This window comes from Gekko japonicus, unplaced genomic scaffold (assembly GCF_001447785.1).
Source record: "Gekko japonicus isolate JY-2015 unplaced genomic scaffold, Gekko_japonicus_V1.1 scaffold449, whole genome shotgun sequence".
Classification (NCBI taxonomy): Eukaryota; Metazoa; Chordata; class Lepidosauria; order Squamata; family Gekkonidae; genus Gekko; species Gekko japonicus.
In genome coordinates, this window is record NW_015170287.1 from 667,563 (window position 1) to 685,965 (window position 18,403).

Consider the following 18,403-nt stretch of genomic DNA (forward strand, 5'->3'; position numbering starts at 1 on the left):
CTTGTGAATTTTATTAAGGAGCGCCCCTTTCCTTCATAATTTGAGCACTAGATTGGAGGAGTCGGATGGTTTTGGTTTGCCAAGGACAATGGTGATAGTATTATTAGTAGTAGCAGTGGCGGCAGCAACAGTAGTAGTAATAATAGTTGTAATGGTAGTAAATTGACCATTACAATCTTTATGTCATTTAGATACCAAGTCTATAAAGCAGGTCTCTAGATCCCTCTTTTACAGAGAAGTAAAACAGAGTGATTTTGTTTGCCAGTTTCCAGGTGGCGGTGGTAACAACAACAACTTTCAGGAGATTTCAGCCAACAGTTTTCCTCTTCTACTCAACATGGCTAACAGTATACTAATCAATCATTAGGTGGGTAAAGGCAATCACTTTAACACATACTTTATCACACGCTTTTACCCAAGTATAGTACAATTGTCCTCAGTACTTAGACAGCAAACTTTTAACAGGTGGTTATATACAAATTGTAGATCACACTTGGTAAATCTTTCACTTTATTATCCTCTCCTTTTTCCAAGGAAATCAGAACAACACATATAGCATTCTCTCCATATTGTCATCAAAGTAACTCTCTGATGTTGATTCTGCTCTAAAACAGCGATTGGTCCAAGTTTAATGGTTGGAATGATTGGAAACTGGGTCTCTCCTTACAAAGCCCAGCATTGTAGCCATATGACACACTGGTTGTCAGGAAGTGGCATTTGTTTCCATGAGAAATAGTTTTCCAAAAGAATCACAGCACCATATATACTATATTGTGGGAGTCCAGGATGCTTCATTTATAAAGAGACATAAACCCCCTTTTAGTATAGTTCAAGGGTGGTCAAACTGTGGCTCAAGAGCCGCATGTGGCTCTTTCACACATATTGTGCAGCTCCTGGCAGGGCAGCTGGGGAAGTGAAGGTATGCCTCCCTGATCGGTCTTCCCTTCCCCCTTCCCCAGCCAGTGTTCCCCTCCCTGGGTAGGCTTGAGGTGGGGTGGGGGGAGCAGAGAAAGAAAGCAACTTTAACTTTAAATGCTTTCTCAAAGCTCCCCTTGCTGGCCTGCTTAGGGAAGGCATTTGTCTCTTTAAATCCCTTTTCCAAGCCAAGCCAGCCAGTGTGGGGGGCAGGGGGGCTGGCTTTGAGAAAGCATTTAAAATTAAAATTGCTTTCTTTTAACCCCTCCCTCCCTCCCCCCATGTATTTTCCTTCCTTCCTTCCTTCCTTCCTTCCTTCCTTAAAGTAAAAGTTCTATTTATCTAGTCTAGGTCTAGGTCTGTAAGGCTGTCATCACACACATACCCCCATCTATTTGCTTTCTTTGTTTCTTTCTTTCTCCTCCTTTCTTTCAACCTCTTTCATTCTTTCCACCTTTCTGTCTTCCTTCCTTCTGTTCTCCCCCCCCCATCTATTTGGTTTCTTTGTTTCTCTATTTCTCTCTTTTCCTTCCTTCCTTCCTCCCCATCTATTTGCATTCTTTGTTTCTCTCTCTCTTACCCCCTCCCTCCCTCCCCCATTATTTTCTTTCTTTCTCTTTTCCTTCCTTCCTTCCTCCCGCCCTCCTACCCCCATCTATTTGCTTTCTGTTTCTCTCTCTTTCCACCTCTTTCATTCTTTCTTTCCAATTCTCTCTCTCTCTCTCTCTCTCTCTGACAAATAAATATCTTTAGCAAACAAATAAATATCACTGGACAAATAAATATTATCAATATCTGTTTTTATCCATTTTATTTTTATTTTTGGCAGACTCATTTAATGTTAATAAAAAGCAAATCTGCATGTTTTCCAATAAAAGTGTGTATGTGATGTTCACGTCCTGCAGCTTTCAAACATCTGACTTTTATTCTATGTGGCACTTACATTAAGCAAGTGTGGCCACCCCTAGTATAGTTTTGCAGAAGCAGCAACACTTCGGTATCTAAGCAACTGGGAAAATCTGGAGAACATTAAACTATATGCATATTTGAAACATACAACGTTATTTCTGGAAAATAAATTAATGGTATGGTATGCTAGGTCTAAGCTCATTAGTCTGGAGCAGTGCTTAGCAACAAGATGATTAAATGCTGGCATTTAAGCAGTAATAATTTGGCTTTGACATCAAGATAAAAAACTGTCTAATTTTCATTTTTTTTCACTGATAGTGTTGCCACTCAGTCTGACTGCATCAGAGGACTCACAACACTCAGCAGGTTGTGTAATTGCTATTCTTGTAGCTAGGGAGAAGAAACCTGACCTGAGGACCTTTGAAGGTTGAGGAATGATATCCAGGAGACCGACTCCTCACTACAGATGATGGATTTGACAAAGGAGAATCAAAAGTGTGACTTGCACTTCATGATTCTGCAGACTCCAAAAGATCATGTGTATTGGCTCTTACTCCACCTGCTAACCTGGATAATTCAGCCAGCTAGTCAACACCATAAGAGGCAATAAGCCTATAATAGTTTATCACCCCATAACTATGCAGTTTAGCAAAGCAGGTGTCTTCTCTATGCTTTCAGCAGTGGCCACACTTTCTGAGAATTACACTCTCTAGAAGGGAAGGGGGGGGAAACACCCAAACAAACATACAGAGAAAGAAGAATGTTTAGAGGGATTTGTCAACATGATGGGAACAACCAGGGAAAAGACTGTTTATACAAGGTAACAATCACCCAATTTGATAGACCTTGTGAACTGCAGCAAATGTTATCTCACCTGTTGTTAAAATAAAGACTACCAAGTGATTTCATCCGCTCTCAGCCTGCAAACAGAACTGTGATTCTCTCATGGGTTTGAGGTGATATTTGGACCTTTCTAGACTCTCCCCACCCCCTTTTAAATGAGATGACCCTCCACTTTTTATTTCTTCTTCCCAGAATGCAAGTACTGCAATACGACACGTCCAGCAAACAAACTGCGAGCCTTATGGCATACAGCATCAAAGGCTGGCAGGACAGGGTCTTAAGATGAGGACATGAGAGATTTGGCCTTTCCCTCATTTTTAAAACAATTTTTGTCTTAATCTGTCTTAACTGAACACTCATTTTGTGTAATTTGGGTTGACTTCAGTAAATGGTATTACAGAATTTTGTTTCTTTTTCTGGATTTTGAGTGAGCCAACTTGAACTACTGTATCCCTGCCTGTTTCTCACACACCCAAATATTATGGGAGGAGTTGAGATTGGTATTTCTTCCGTGGGGGTCTAGGCACCTCTCAGTTGTTGCTGGTGGACTGTACAGTGCTGTCAAGTTGCTGCTGATTTATGGCTACCCTGTGACGTTTTCAATGCAAGATAGTTCAGAGGTGGTTTGCCATTGCCTGCCTTTGTGTCCTGACCCTGGAGTATAACAAAAAGTAAAGTATTTTAAAGACTTGGGGGAGAGAATTCCTAACACTGAAGAGAATAAAGAAAAGTAGGAGACTGTACTTAGGGTGTTCCTGTTAGGCCACAATAAAGCTGCTTTCCTAGGGGTAAGCCCCACTGACTACAATTGAACTTACTTCTGAATAGACCTGCCACCAAATGAGAAGGGAGCACTCACTGGAGAAGACCCTGATGCTGGGAAAGATTGAAGGTCAAAGAAGACGGGGACGGCAAAGGATGAGATGGTTAGACAGTGTCATCGATGCAACGAACATGAAATTGAGCCAACTTCAGAGGACGGCGGAAGACAGGAGGGCCTGGCGGGAGATGATCCATGGGGTCACGAAGAGTCGGTCTCGACTGTGCGCCTGAACAAAAAGACCTGCTATGGATTGCTCCATAAGAAGCCACACTAAGCACAATCCTACTCAGGAATATTTGTTGGGGCATAGTCCCAGGAAATTGTTTTTAGGATGACAGTGTTAGGTTGCAATCCTACAAACTTGTTCCAGGGAGTTAGTCCCATTGAGTAAAATTGGACTTCCAAATACATTTGCTTAGGCTTGCTTCCTGTAGTCAAAGTAAGCAAACACAGGTACAAAGACAAACTTCTTTCCAGCTGCAAATCTAAAGGCTGACCACAACAGAATTCCAGATCTCATCTTCCCCCAAGCAAGCCACTGAAGATGAAAACAGAAAGAGGGCATTGTTCTTTCGGATGTGGTATCTGGCACTGGGCACTGATGAAGTTCTCTTTCAGGTCCCCTGTCTTAGGAGCCAGCTAGAAGGTGGGAACAGACCTCCAGTCACTCTAAACATTGGTACTAGAAAGTGACTAGAAGATGACCATGGATATATAAATTTCCAGTGCAGGATACTGGAAAAACTCACATGCTTTTTCATGCATTTTAGACTCACACCAAGCCTCTGCCATATACAATGCTAGTTCCCCTCCCTAGTCCTTGTCTCACATGACTTTTGACCATGCTATCCTCAGCATAACCTTTTTGGGTGGTCAAGCTGAAAATCTGGTTGGATCTAACACAATATGTCTTTAGTGGTGACCCATTTTTAGCAGGGACGAGCTACTGTTTTGAGAATGCAAGTCCTGCAAAACAACATTAGAAGCATTTCTTAGAATTGAATGATATCTAGCATAGAGTCACTCGAGTGGATCATTATTTGAAGGTCTTTTGACACCACTGCTCCCCCTCCCCAGGCCAAACACTGGTAAGAAGACAGTCTCTCCCCAGAGTTTGGAAACCTGCTTCATTTATTTTTATTTATTTATTTTCATATTTATATCCCGCCCTTTCCCGAAGGCTCAGGGCCGCTAACAGGGGCACCAAGTGCCAAGTAAAACAATATCATATAGTTTAAAACAAAACATATAATTAAAACAATCACATATAGTTTAAAACCATAAATTACAATCAGATATAGCAATATACAGCAAACTTCAGCAAGAGGGAAGATTTTAACCTCACCTAGCCTCACCTAGCCTCACCTAGCCTCACCTAGCACCTTTTCTGGTGCCTTCATGACCACTGCTTTTAAAGAGTCAAAGGGAAGTGGATATTAGGTATGACAACTGAATGGAACTTCCATGTTCAGACTCTAACAACCCCCTGAATGCCAGTTCTGGAGAGTGACAGGAGAGGGAGGCTTTGTCCCTCATGCTTTGCTGGGTGGTCACTGTTTGAAACAGGATGATGGACCACAATGACCACTGGTCTGATCTCAGCAGAGCTCTTCCTATGCAGATCACCTCATTTTTTTTTTTAAATAAAATACTTTTCTTGAAAGCTGAAGTTTGCTGTATATTGCTATATCTGACTGCTTTGGGTCTGCGTCAACAAGAAAGGTATAAATGAAATAAAGAAATGTTGTAATATAGGTGGGGAACATGGGCGGGCGCCGGATGCCACCGGAAACGCGATCAGACGCCCGCCCTTGCCCCGCGGTTTCCGGAAACTAGTACCTCGGAGGTACTAGTTTTTTGCCGCGTGGTTTCGGCAGGAAGCCTCGTTTGAGCCACGGGAGTGCTACACTTCCCAGATGTGCCGGTGGGATCGCGCCCGGAAAACCCGCATGTCTTCCGTCTGACTCGCATGGCTAATGTTCCGTGTGACCGCAGCCTTAGTTTATTTTAATGTGATGTTTCCTAAATACACAAACTCATCAGACAAAAGGAGAACTTAGAAAAGCAAAAAGATTTAATTTTAGGCATTTCCTTAAATCCTTGCTGTGCTTTGATTATATAATCAAGCTATTTGGTGAGGAGGGTGTGTGTAGCAAGATACATTGAAATAAACTCTAAAAGCTGGTGTGTTGGTTTGAGAAATACTTACACCCCTTCCAGAATGAAACATATTGCATTTCAGCACACTACTCTCAGGAAGAAAGTCATTATATAAAATATTTAAAAAGTTTTGCAGATCAATAATTTACAAGCATCACATTCATGATCCCTTGAAGATGCCCTAACTAAATAAAGCTTTGCTAATGCAGCACCCTGCTTGTTCTGAACTGCGGTATTATTCATCTGCTACACTATTTTAGATACTTTCTGTCAGAGGGATCCACGAGGCACCAATGGTTAAGAATTAACACAATTAAAATTAACACATCTAAAAATGTAGAGCAGTGTGATAACTAATAAACTGAATCATCAGGTCAAGCCTTGAGGATAGAATGGAACAGTAGAGATTTTGCACAGACCCGTATGAATCTCAACAGACTCATAAACTCACTGACAGCTGCTAGGGGGGAAAAGAAGGTATGCCTGGGAACTGTGACTCCTCTCATCTGTGGTTCAAGGAGGGTAAAAACCTGATTAATATCAACCAGTTGTCCCCAACGTGGTGCCCACTCACTGACACCTTTTCTGGTGCCTGCCAAGTGTTTTAGGAAGTGGGTGGGGCCTAGGTGTGCCAGTCCCCAGGTTGGGGTGGGGATTCCCCCCAGTTTTCAGGGCTTTACCCCACCACTGGCCAGTGGAAACACCCCCCCCCCAAAAAAAAGCCACATCCCTGTGTGACTCCCCCAATGTGATGATGCCACCTGGAAGTTTTTGCTGTCAAACCAGAGCATCCCCGCATGACATCATCACATTGAGGATGTCCTGGAACGCTCCCCAAATCCCCTGCAGGAGCAATGAGGGGACCTGGCAACCCTTGTGGGGTCAAGTAGGGCTTTTGTCCAGCAAGGGTTCTGATTGACTGTTGGAGATTTGATTGGGACTGCTGGAGATTTGATCGGGTGTGCAGATTTTTTTAAAGTGTTGCTTTGACAGTAACTTCCACCACAGTGCAATGATCTACACTCTGTTACTGAAGTTAAGTGGTGGCAATCATTTTGTGGCTGGCTCTGCCCCCTGCAGAAGCCATTTTGTGTCATCCATTTTGTTGCTGCACCCACTATGCCATGTCAGAATTCCAAATGTGCTCACAGGCTCAAAAAGGGGGACCCTACTATAAATGAAGCACTTGACCCAGCACTAAGAGCTGAAACCTAGAATCTGAAAAACCACAAGCTAGAGTGGAAGAAAACTATAGAGCACAAGAGAGGATAACATAATCACAGCTTGGTAGAGCTCAGGCAATCATAACCACACATTGCTCATACTATTCATTTTCTTGTACAAAAGTAAGGGTCACAGAATGGTAACAATAGACCCAAATTAAACTCCACAAATGCAAATGCATACCATTTCATAATTATACGAGTGCTAACACTGTTAATAATCTCACTCTGTGAAACCTGAGATTACATATCTATATACTATTAGTGACCTGTGGCCCTCATCTGCAGATATCTAAATCTGCATACTGGGGCTACATGGGCATTAAAGAGATTTTTCTGTAAACTTAAAGGAAGAAGTAGTAGTATTTATTTATTTATTTATTTATTCATTCAATTTATACCCCACCCTCCCCGTCAGTGGGCTCAGGGCGGTTTACAACATTGACACAAATACCAATAAAACCATATAAAATCATTTTAAAACAATGTACAAATTAAAATCATAAAATCAAAGGTGTTAGTGATCGTTCAGTTCATTACTTATGATGGCGTATTAGGATGTTTACTAGCTGACAGTTCCAGCTCAGTGGTCTTAATGAGTCGCTTGATGGAATAAGCCAGATGTTAAGGCTGAGGGCTGGGCTCATTGATGGTAATAGTGAGGGTGGCTCCTTAGTTGAAGGCCTGGTGGAAGAGCTCCATCTTGAAGGCCCTGCGGACCTGTAGAAGATCCCGCAGGGCCCTGATCTCCTCTGGGAGCTCATTCCACCAGTAAGAAGCCGCCACTGAAAAGGCCCCAGCCCTGGTTGTAGTGAGCCTGGCATCCTTGGGGCCCAGGAGGGTCAATTGATCCTGTGACTCTGACCCGCAGTGCTCTCTGGGAAAAGGCAGTCCGTCAGGTATGTCGGACTCTGGCCATATAGGGCTTTAAAACTTGTTAGTCGCTTGCTAGCCGCCCTGAGCCGCTTGGAAGAGCAGGATGTAACTCTCAAAATAAATAAATAAAATAAAGGTAAGCACCAGCACCTTGAAGTGAATCTGGTATGCTATTGGCAGCCAGTGCAGTACCCTCAGCGCAGGCTGGATGAGCTCCCATCTAGGTAAGCCCATCAACAGCTTGGCCGCAGTGTTCTGCACTAGCTGTAGCTTCCGAACTTGCAACAAGGGCAGCCCCATGTAGAGAGTGTTACAGTAGTCTAGTACTGCTGTAGTCTAGCACTAGTAGTAGTAGAAGAAGAAGAGACTGGATTTATACTCTGCCCTTCACTTGAAGTCTCAGAGCAGCTTACAAACTCCTTTACCGTACTTACCTACCTTTACAAACACCTACCTCCCCACAACAGACACCATGTGAGGTAGGTGGGGCTGAGAGAGTTCTTTCAAGAACAGGTCTGACTTGGTTTTGAGAAGGTTACTTTGTGGATTGTGTTGGGGTATCTTGTTTACTCCATGTCTATTCTTGGATTTTACAAGAACAGGTCTGACAGAACTATGGCTTGCCCAAGGTCATCCAGCAGCTGCAAGTGGAGGAGTGGGGAATCAAACGTGGTTCTCCCAGATTAAAGTCAACACACTTAACCACTACACCAAATTGGCACTACACCAAACTGGAACCCCTAGATTTGCAGAAAAATCTTCAAAAAAATAAATGGGGGGTTTAAATTACCCACAAAGTAAAACAGCACAAGCACAGAGAACACACCTGCCTCAACAGTTGGAGGAGGTGAGAAAACATGCTGGGTCCAGCAGAAGCAGCAGTGCACCTCAGAGCTCTCCACTGGGCTCTCTGGCAGTAGCCGCACAGTCCAGAGCCGCACTGGGCTCGGCCGTCGCAGTGCAGCCGGAGAAGAGCACAGGGTCCTCACCAGGACTGCTGATGGACAGCTCAGGGCTCCATGTTGAGCCTGGTGGCCACTGCCAGAGAGCCCAGGAGCCATACTGGGCTGAGCAAGAGAGTGAAGCATGATGAAACTCCCCCCCCACATGAGTTTTGTGAGCCCCTACTTGTGTGTGTCCCTAACACCATCAACCATCTTACACTGAGCTCCTGCTCACAGGTTGAATAGTCATAGGCACCAGCCTGGGAAGAGGAAGGAGTGATGAGAGAGAGAGAGAGAGAGAGAGAGAGAGAGAGAGAGAAGGGATAGGGTACAAAAATTAGAGGAAGAAAGGTGGCACAAGATAGAAACAGCCTGTGACACACAAGAAGCAGATGAACAATGTATGCAGAAGATGGTGACAGATACAACAGAAGGTGGGAGGAGAAAAAGTGATGCGTAACATTGAGAGAATGTATCAAGGTGGACACAGGAGAGAAAGGATGCTCTCACAGTACAGCACCGCATGCAACAGACAGTATTTTTTATTGTACTACATCTTTGCCCTGATCTAGTATACTAATTTATAATAATGAAGCATCAATTTCAGTCTTTTAATAATCCTTTAAAGATGAACAGTCGGCCTCGTAGAGAAGCAGACCATTATCGCTCCTAACCCAGACTGGCAGCAGTTCTCTATGATCATGGACAGCTGTCTTTCCTAGCCCTGTGGATGGATAGACTCCTCAGCCGCGACACTAGGGATTGAATTTGTCATGCAGCTATGCTCTTCCCTTTATCTGGCAGAAGCAGGGGTCAGATCTGACACTACATGAATGCCAAGGCTTATGCTCCACTAGTGACCTGGGTTTCTCCAAATGCCAATGCATACAGACTAACAATTTGAGACCAGAATTAAATTCCTGTTGATACATCAGCAACAATCCTAAAGTAACAAATCAACACAACTCAATTAAACTGGGTTATATTCCAATAAAGTCCTCAACAGTCTGCTGCTGTTCTCACCGAAACCACAACAAGAATGTGTGTTAAATGAAAATTAATTTTCTATTTATGCAACAGTGTGTGTGTGGGGGGAATAACCTCCAGTTCATAAGTACGAAAGTGAAATAAGGAGAAAAAAAGCTTTTGTCAAGACCTTTCAAATGTAATTTTGATAGAGTGTCCTGGTTCAGCTTCAATCACCCACTCACAATTCAAGGAGTCTTTATAATACCCAGGCCAGCCTGGAGAAAGGATGACTCCACTGGGAGAAGAAAAATGCCCACCACATGGAGCTGGAAAAAAGAAAGAAAAAGAAAACAGACTCATTTTCAGGCTGGGATCACTGCAGTTATCCTGCTCACAGATGTAAAGGCAAATACAGTAATGATTGCACATACTGCTATAGTCCCATTCTTGTAGTAAAATTCTGGGTTCAGCTTTAAAGCTTTAATGGGCAAGATGCATGTGTATGAACTGTGCATCTGAAATATCCAGGAAACCTGGGTACTATTGTTCTTTTAATAGTAGATGTCTCATGCACAGTAGCAGCTGAGGGCGTAAAGATTTGGCACACTTCCTGATCCAGAAGGCACACTGCATATACACCTTCAGTAAGTAAAACAAAAGCGGAACCCAACAGGGAAGTCAAAAGAAGCAGGATTCAGGAAGGATCGTAGATTCTACTGTACTCCAATGGTGTTATTTTTTATGATGCCACCTCAAATGTTTTGGTCTTGCTGTATGCTCTGAAATCTGTCTGGATCTAAACCCCACCCCAGTTATGGGATTCAAGCAAATAGATAAGGCAGAAAGTTTATTGATCTTTTTTGAGATGTTAAATTATGGAGTTCAATGCCGTGTGTGTGCGCACGCGCACACACACAAACACGCACTATCGAGGGAAGAAGACTGCTGTATGAGAGTATTAGCCACTCAAAAATTTGTTCTCATGAAGAATCAGATGGGTTTCTGAAATGGCAAAATCTTTTTCCAAGTGTTTACATAAGATAGCAGATGTTTTTGAATTTAGCACAGCAACTCACTTTGTGTAAAGTTCAACACACTGATGGCTTTTTTAAAAAAATGGTTCTTAGACAAGAACATCTTTTCTTGAACAATCAGTCCTTTTCTTGAACAATCAAATTCCTTCCTTTTTATCAGCTTGGCTAATATTTCATATGCCTTGAACAATTAGCCAAGTGAGGCTCACAAAGCAGGCATTTTTAAAAAATATATATATATTGTTTTGACTGTGGAATTACTGATGTAAAATACAACTTACAGCCAATGTTCCCTCTAAGCTATGGAGTCTTGTGAGCCAAAATTTCTACTTTGTGAGCTACTAGCATTAAAGTTGTGAGCAGGCAATTTGGCTGCTGTATAAGTCTGTTTGCCTTGGAGTCATCCTTCCTGAGCTATGACAAAAATGTGTGAGCTGAAGGCTAAAAAACTGTGAGCTAGCTCACACTAACTCAGCTTAAAGGGAACATTGCTTACAGCAGCATGCTTGCTGCATCTTCAAGTTGTTAAAGCAATGTGCTTCCCAAAAGCAAGTATAGTGCAGCATTGCCAGAGTAAGAGGATGTAAAGGATTCTTCAGTTGGCTCAGAGGGATAAAAGGAAATGCTATCATGGTTCTGCTCCAGGACACCCTTTTAGAAAGCAGGGTGCCTTTACTTATGCTTCAGCAGCTGAAGTCCAGTGACTTCCCAGGAAACAAAAGTATCAAATTCTACTACATCTACATGACAAATCCACCCATTTGGACAGATTAGTATGTATGCATGTGGTTAAATGAGAGCCCAACAATGCAGTCCTAAACATATAACCCTTCTAAGTATATCCTTATAAGACCATTGATTTTAATCAACATAGAATGGTGGAACTCTGTTTAGGAATGCACTGCAAATTCCTTGATCCTTGGAAAATAGTAACTGGAAGAATTGAGAAATGTTAACAATTTAGAAACTGTCCAATTACAATCGGTTTCCATGACTTTTCTGACATAAATTAAAAAATAAACAATAATATTTCTTAAGTTAATTAAATCAATAACCAGTTTTTACACTAACTGTGCTGTTAAGCATTTAATTCTGCTAATCTATTCATCTAATAATGAACTCTGGCCCCCATCTGTGGGTACCTAAATCCCCCCCCCAATACCTTGTCCTACGTCAGGCGGCAACAAGAAGCCTCAGTGGAGGCCGGGAGTTGTGTGTTGCTCACCAGCATCATAGGGGGAAAGCTTAGCTTGCCCTGGCAGTGGCGTTTGGAAGCCACCTAGGGCTTCCCGCCTGCATCAGTGAGGGGGGGGGGGAGCCTCAGAGGAGCTAGATAGTGGCAACAGGGGGAAGAAGCCCTTGATGCCCCCCCCATGCACCAGCATGGAAATAGTTGGGCAGGGAGGCAAGGGAGTCCTTGCTGCACCCCTACTGAGCCAGCAAGCCTGCCTGTCCACCTGCTGAAGCAGCAACCGGGGAACAGGCATGAGTCCTCACTGCACCTGGCCTGACCAACAACAAAGAATTCAGGCGGGGGTGTAGGAATGTTTACCGTCCTCCAGCAAGCCCAAAAAGATGGAGTTGGACGGGAGGCATCGGAGTCCTCACTGCCATCACCTAGCCAGCAAGCCTGCTCACCTGACCACTGAACTGGCAACCAGGAGTCGGTCAGGGAGGCGTGGGAGTCCTTGCTGCCCTCAACGAGCCAGCAACAAAGGAGTCAGGAGGGGAGCTGGAGCCTTCATCCCCCCGCCAAGCCAGCAACCAGGGAGTTAGGTGGGGAGGCATGGCAGACCTCCATACCATCTCCGCCCCCACCAAGCTGGCAATGAGGGAACCAGGTGGCAGCACAAGCAAGGAAGGGAGAAGCCATGGGATGCCTGCCACCAGAGGATGGGAGCCTGGCCTGGCAGCGGCAGCAATGTGGGAAGGGAGGGAATCACAGATCTCCACTGTTAACATTCTATTCTTTATAGTCTTATTAGCAGAATCAGATGCTGCTTTCATCCAAATGTAATCCTGACAGCACATCAAAACAGCATACTAAACATGAACTAATTAATGACTTCAGGTTTTTGCATTTCCAAAACAAACACAAAGATCACAAGGGGGACACTTTGTTCAAGAATGTATATGCAACATTTAGATTGTTTTTTCTGTATAAACCCTTACTATTTGTATAATTAGCAAACAAGAGGAAAACAAATGTAAATCCAGATCTCAGTTTGATATAATTAAGATATCCGGGGGGGGGGGATTATACTAAAAAAAAGGGAAAATGTGGGGGGGGGGGGGGGGGGGAGTGGGCTAAAGTGTACCAATATGGTAGGCACATGGAAATCAATTAAGATGAATATATTTCCCAGACATACTGATTTTCATTTTCACCACCAAGCCCAATGGAATTTGGTTATGTGAAAGAGTTTACCATGTCCCTGTGCAATTAATCTGAGCCACACATATCTAAATAAATTACTATGCGATGACCACAAAGAATCAACAAATGGTGCTACACTAGCCATGTCTTTCATCTTCCAGCACAGACATCTTGAAAAGAACGCACAGTGCATGATTCATCCATTCAAAAGCTGTAATGATATTTTATACATATAAACTTAAATAAAGATACCCATCTTACCTCCACACTTAGGGATCGGTCCACTCCACATAACCTTCCCATCCATCAATACACAAGTGATTGTTTCAGTTCCTTGAGTTTTAATAAAACCTTCTTCACAAATGACAGAGATTGAACTTCCCAGTTGAAAGTTGTCACCAAAACGCCGTGCATTGATTGGTATCCCAGGATCAGGACACTCATTATGTCCAAAGGCTTTGAAACAAAAACAGGAAGAAAAAAAAGAGAGAGAGGAAAATGTGATAAATGATTGCCAGGTGTATTTTGGAGATCTGACGTGCTTCACTAGATGTCCTCCCCCAGTTCATCACTAGAAGTCCTCCCCCCCACCCCCAGTTCACAGAGTCTTGAAGCATTTGCTGGAAATCTTACAACAGTGGGAGCTTGGTGGCTGTAGAATGTAGGCAGACACAGGAGGAGGCAAATAAAAATAGGATTATTATTTTTTTTGAACTTGTCCACATGTAGAGTTGCAAACTCTAGGCTGGGAAATCCCTGGAGATCTGGGGACAGAGCCTGGGGTAGGTGGAGTTGGAAAACTATGCCACAGAGTCAAACCTTCAAAGCTGCATTTTCTCCAGGGGAACTGATCTCTATAGTCTGGAAAGCAGTTGTAGTTCTGGCACAATGCCAAGACTTGTCTGGAGGTTAGCAACCCTATATCCATAGGGCCACATCCAAAATATGATATTTATTACCAGGAGGCAGAGGTCATTTCGGGGGGGAACGCGAGGGAACACAGTTCCCCCGGGTGAGGTGCAGGGGGGCGGGGCACATGACGAAGCCCCGCCCCCTGCTTCCGGCCGCCCCGCTTCCAGCCCTCATTCAGCCAGGAGGAGGCAGGAGAAGAGGGAGGGTAAGTTGCTTCCTCCCCGCCTCTCCCCCCCCCTGCCTGCCTGGGGCCAGGGAGGGCCTTCACGGGGCTTCCTCGCACTCCCGCCGGCCTTGCAGGTCCACCGCCGGGCCCCTCATGGGTCTCGGCAGTGGAGCTGCAAGGCCGGCACCGGCGGCCGGGACCGTTGGGGGCAGGTTGTGTGGCCTTATGACACATTTCCGGCGATGTCAGGAGGTGTGACCTTATGACACACTTCCGGTGATGTCAGGGGGTGTGGCATATGCTAATGAGTTATGCTAATGAGTTCCCCTAGCTCTTTTTCTACGAAATGACCCCTGCCAGGAGGCACTGGCTAACAAGACATACCACTAGTATTTTAGCAGTATATGATATTTACAGAGATGGTACTAATTATTCATGAGGAATTCATGTTGACTTTATATGATAGTGCACTATAAAAATCCACCTTTTGGATTCTTGAAGAGAACATAGAAAGCGTACAGCGTTAACATCCCTCTTGTTGGTCTCCTATTCCTCTTGCTCAGGCACATGTGATGGACCATATCATAAAATCGATCTTTTATTGATAGCATCAAGAGGCTTAAGGGATGATAACGAGCAGAAGACAGATTCTCTTTGCTTCTGTCCAGGTGTTGTTGTTTTTTAAAATCAAGGGCTACTTCTAAATCTCAAACCTGCAACTGCCTCATTTCTCTTTGGGGGAGAATGTAAAACAACAACACAGTACCATGGAGAAGAGGGGGAGCTTTCCCCAAATAACTAGAGAAGGGGGGAGGCAAAGTATGGTTAAAGAAGAAAAAAATGAAATGTTCCCATTGTGCATCGGGGAATCATAGTATTAAGAACACAAAAACCTTCAAGGAAAAGATGGATACCGTGGGGTAAATGCACAGAGAGAGCATGGGGAGGAAGAAAAACACACACACTACAGATCATAACTTCCTCAGTCAAGAGCAGTAGTGCCTGGGAAACTCACTACCAACCAACCTTAGTTCTTATAGATACACAGCACAATCTCGTGTAACCTCACAGGTGCTTCAAAATCACCATTCAATCCTTGGTTGTTATACTTTCTGTTCCCTTCGTGCGATCTGTGTATCAAAATCTAACTAAGGGTGCAGTCCTGTCCATCTAGGCACAAAACTGCCTTGGCCTAAAAAGCTTACGCAGACCCACCTCCACCCCTACTGATCACCAGCTACAAAAACGTCACAAACACTTTTCCTCCTCCCATTCTCAGACAAAGGCTTGATTCAGCTCAGGACTTCTGAGTAAATATGCAAAAGATCAGGCAATTAATAATCTCACAGACATTTCCTTTTTTTATTTTGCTTTTTCATCCCCCCCCCAAAAAAGATAATACATTCAAAACATACACAGATGCAAACATCTATGGACCACAAAACAGAACAGCAGAGACTAGGCACAGTGAAAATTAATTTATAACAACCCACTGTGAAGAAGAAAAGAATCTTATCTTAATTCAAGCTACCATTAAAGCATCAGATGAAACTTGACAAAATACGAGAAGCATAAGGGGGAATCACTAATGGCAAACTAGCAGCTTCATATGTAATCATCTGCCAGGGCATACACCTATTTTAGCTTTAATGTTCCTCAATTACATTTGGACAACTTCTTAGTTTTATTTATTTATTTACTTCCAATTTATACCCCACCTTGCTGGTACAAACTTGCCACCAGTGTCACTTCAGAAAAGTAGTAAACTTAAATTGTCATGAAATGCTTAAGCTTCGTATTTAATTTTAAAAAAATGTTTTAAGAAACCCTCATTCAATAACCAAACAGACTTTGAGGGAGGCCATCTTACTTTGCTTCCTATATCTATAAGATGCTGAAATATGGGGTGGAGGTGGGGGATCGGCCTCCTCAATGATTGATTGATTTCCCCCAGAAGGAAAATACAAACATGATTCACGCCCAGTAGGACCTTAAAGACCAACATGATTTCCACAGTGTAAGTTTTCAAGAGTCAAAGCTTCCTTTCTCATATCTGACTGAAGGCAGCTCATATACCCCACCTTTCCCTCGGAGTTTCGGGCTGTGGTCACACACTTTCAGTGCACTTTCCAGCTGGATTTTACTTGTGTGAAGTGCATTGGAAGTGGATTATTTAGTGTGTGTGGCTGCAGCCTCAGAGTGGCTTACAATCTCCTCCCTTTCCTCTCCTCACAACAGACAACCCTGTGAGGTAGGTGATGCTGAGAGAGCTTCGCAAGGACTGCTTTTGAGAGAACAGCTCTGAGAGCACTGTGACTGATCCAAGGTCACCTAGCTGGCTACATGTGAAGAAGTGGGGACTCAAACCTGGCTCTTCAGATTCACATCCGCTACTCTTAACCACTATACCAAACTGGCTCTACTGGACTCAAACCTTGCTCTTCGACATGGCTACCCATTTAAAACAGACACAAAACACCTAAGACATGCTAATTTTGCTGCAAATCTGTGCTATGCCTTAACCACATCATAAGGCAACACCACAGGAAAGCAAGTTAATATTCATCATGATACGCTTCATGTATTCTCTGAGCTTGCCCCTGTGCTGTGGACCATGGGAAAGCAAAACCAGCTTTCTAACACAGCTAGAAGACCCTGTGGGGAATCTGACTACCAGATGAGCCCTCAGTGGGATAGGATCAGATGCTAAAATGTAGATTCCATGGCTACAAATCCAAAAATGAATTTTTACACCATTGAGCAGTATAGGTAGGGATAAAGGTAAGAGTAGACAAAAGAAATATGAACATTAGTAACAGGCAGAGTCAGGCACAAGCAGACTTTGCCTCTAAGACTTCATCTCCCTGAAGCACCCCTTTGCTAATTCAGATCTGTTTCTGCCCAGAGTGGGTGCATCTTAGAAGGCAAGATGATTTTATTCCAGAGGGCATTGGGTAGATGGTAAGCTGTTCTGGCAGAATTTGACGGCATTTTAAACTTTACATTGTTAACTGTGTACTGTTTTTATATTGTTGCTGGACCCTTATGACATATTTATGCCTTTGCAGCTCTTGCCACTTTGTTAGCCATCTTGCGTCTGAGGAGGTGAGAAGGAATATAAGTATTCTTGGTTGCATAACTATGAAATACACCAGAAAAACAGTTAATGGTAACTGTGAGCAGAAAACTGGATAATTAGCAATTATCAGCATGTGCTTCATAAATTGTTCATCCCCATTAAGACCACTAAATAATGGAATTGTCACGTTTTGGCTTCGGATAATTAATTACACTCAGACACATATGGTCCAGCTACAGTCTCCCGTAAGCCAGTCTGATGTAGTGGTTAGAAGTGGACCAGGTTTGATTCCCCCACTCCTCCACATGCAGCTGCTGGTGTGACCTTGGGTCAGTTACAAGTTCTTTCAGAGCTGTTGTCTCACGAGCAGTCCTAGAAAGAGCTCTCTCAGCCCCACCTACCTCACAGAGTGTCTGTGGTGGGGAGGGGAAGGGAAAGGAGATTGTAAGACACTCTGAGACTCCTTCAGGAAGTAGGGTTCCCAAGTACCCACCTACGATCCGGCGGGGGACACATGCTTCCCCACCAGAAGATTCTTGCTTGGAACACAGGTGCTGCACTATTCTGTCACCGAGACATGACGTAGGAACGTAGCTGGGTGACACTCTGGTAATGGGACTGGAAACTCGATGGTACCATCGAGTTTCCAGCCCCACTGCTAGAGCATCGCCCGGCTACGCGCCTACGTCACGTCTGGGCGATGGAATAGTGCAGCGCCTGTGTTTTCCCCACCGGAATGGTCCTGCGAAGAACTATACATCCCCTGCCGAATTAAGGTAAGTACTTGGGAGGAAGTGAAGGGCGGGGTAAAACTCCAATCTCTTCTCTCTCTCTCTCTCTTTTAGATTGTTACATCTTTATTTGTAACAGGGTGGGTCTATCTGATCATGTGGGAGGGGAGGCTCAAGCTCAATGTGTTATATGTCTCTCCCAATCCTCCCCCTGTACATTTAGTATTGGACCCAGAGTCCTCCAAAGCCTGAGCTAACCCAAAATGGAACAATACTGGCCCCCTTGCAGTCATCTACACCAAGCCCTTTGCCTAGACATAGCAATGCAGGAGAGGGCTTTATTGGGTAAAGCCACATAAATAAACAAAAGATTGGGCTTCATCCTGGAATACAGCTGCCAGATCCAGGTAGGAAATACCTGCATATTTTGGGGGTGGAGTCT

At 43.8% G+C, this 18,403-nt stretch overlaps 1 protein-coding gene across 1 annotated transcript in view; it reads right to left on the reverse strand.

The window, feature by feature from the left end:
* The window catches only part of CSMD3 (CUB and Sushi multiple domains 3), a 796,050-nt gene that overhangs the window by 344,498 nt on the left and 433,149 nt on the right, over nucleotides 1–18,403 (reverse strand). The window contains exons 16-17 of the mRNA XM_015417873.1: nucleotides 13,335–13,529; nucleotides 9,850–9,988 (exon numbers count right to left, since the gene is read on the reverse strand). Coding sequence (XP_015273359.1) covers nucleotides 9,850–9,988; nucleotides 13,335–13,529 — 334 coding nt within the window. The remainder of the gene's footprint in view (nucleotides 1–9,849; nucleotides 9,989–13,334; nucleotides 13,530–18,403) is intronic.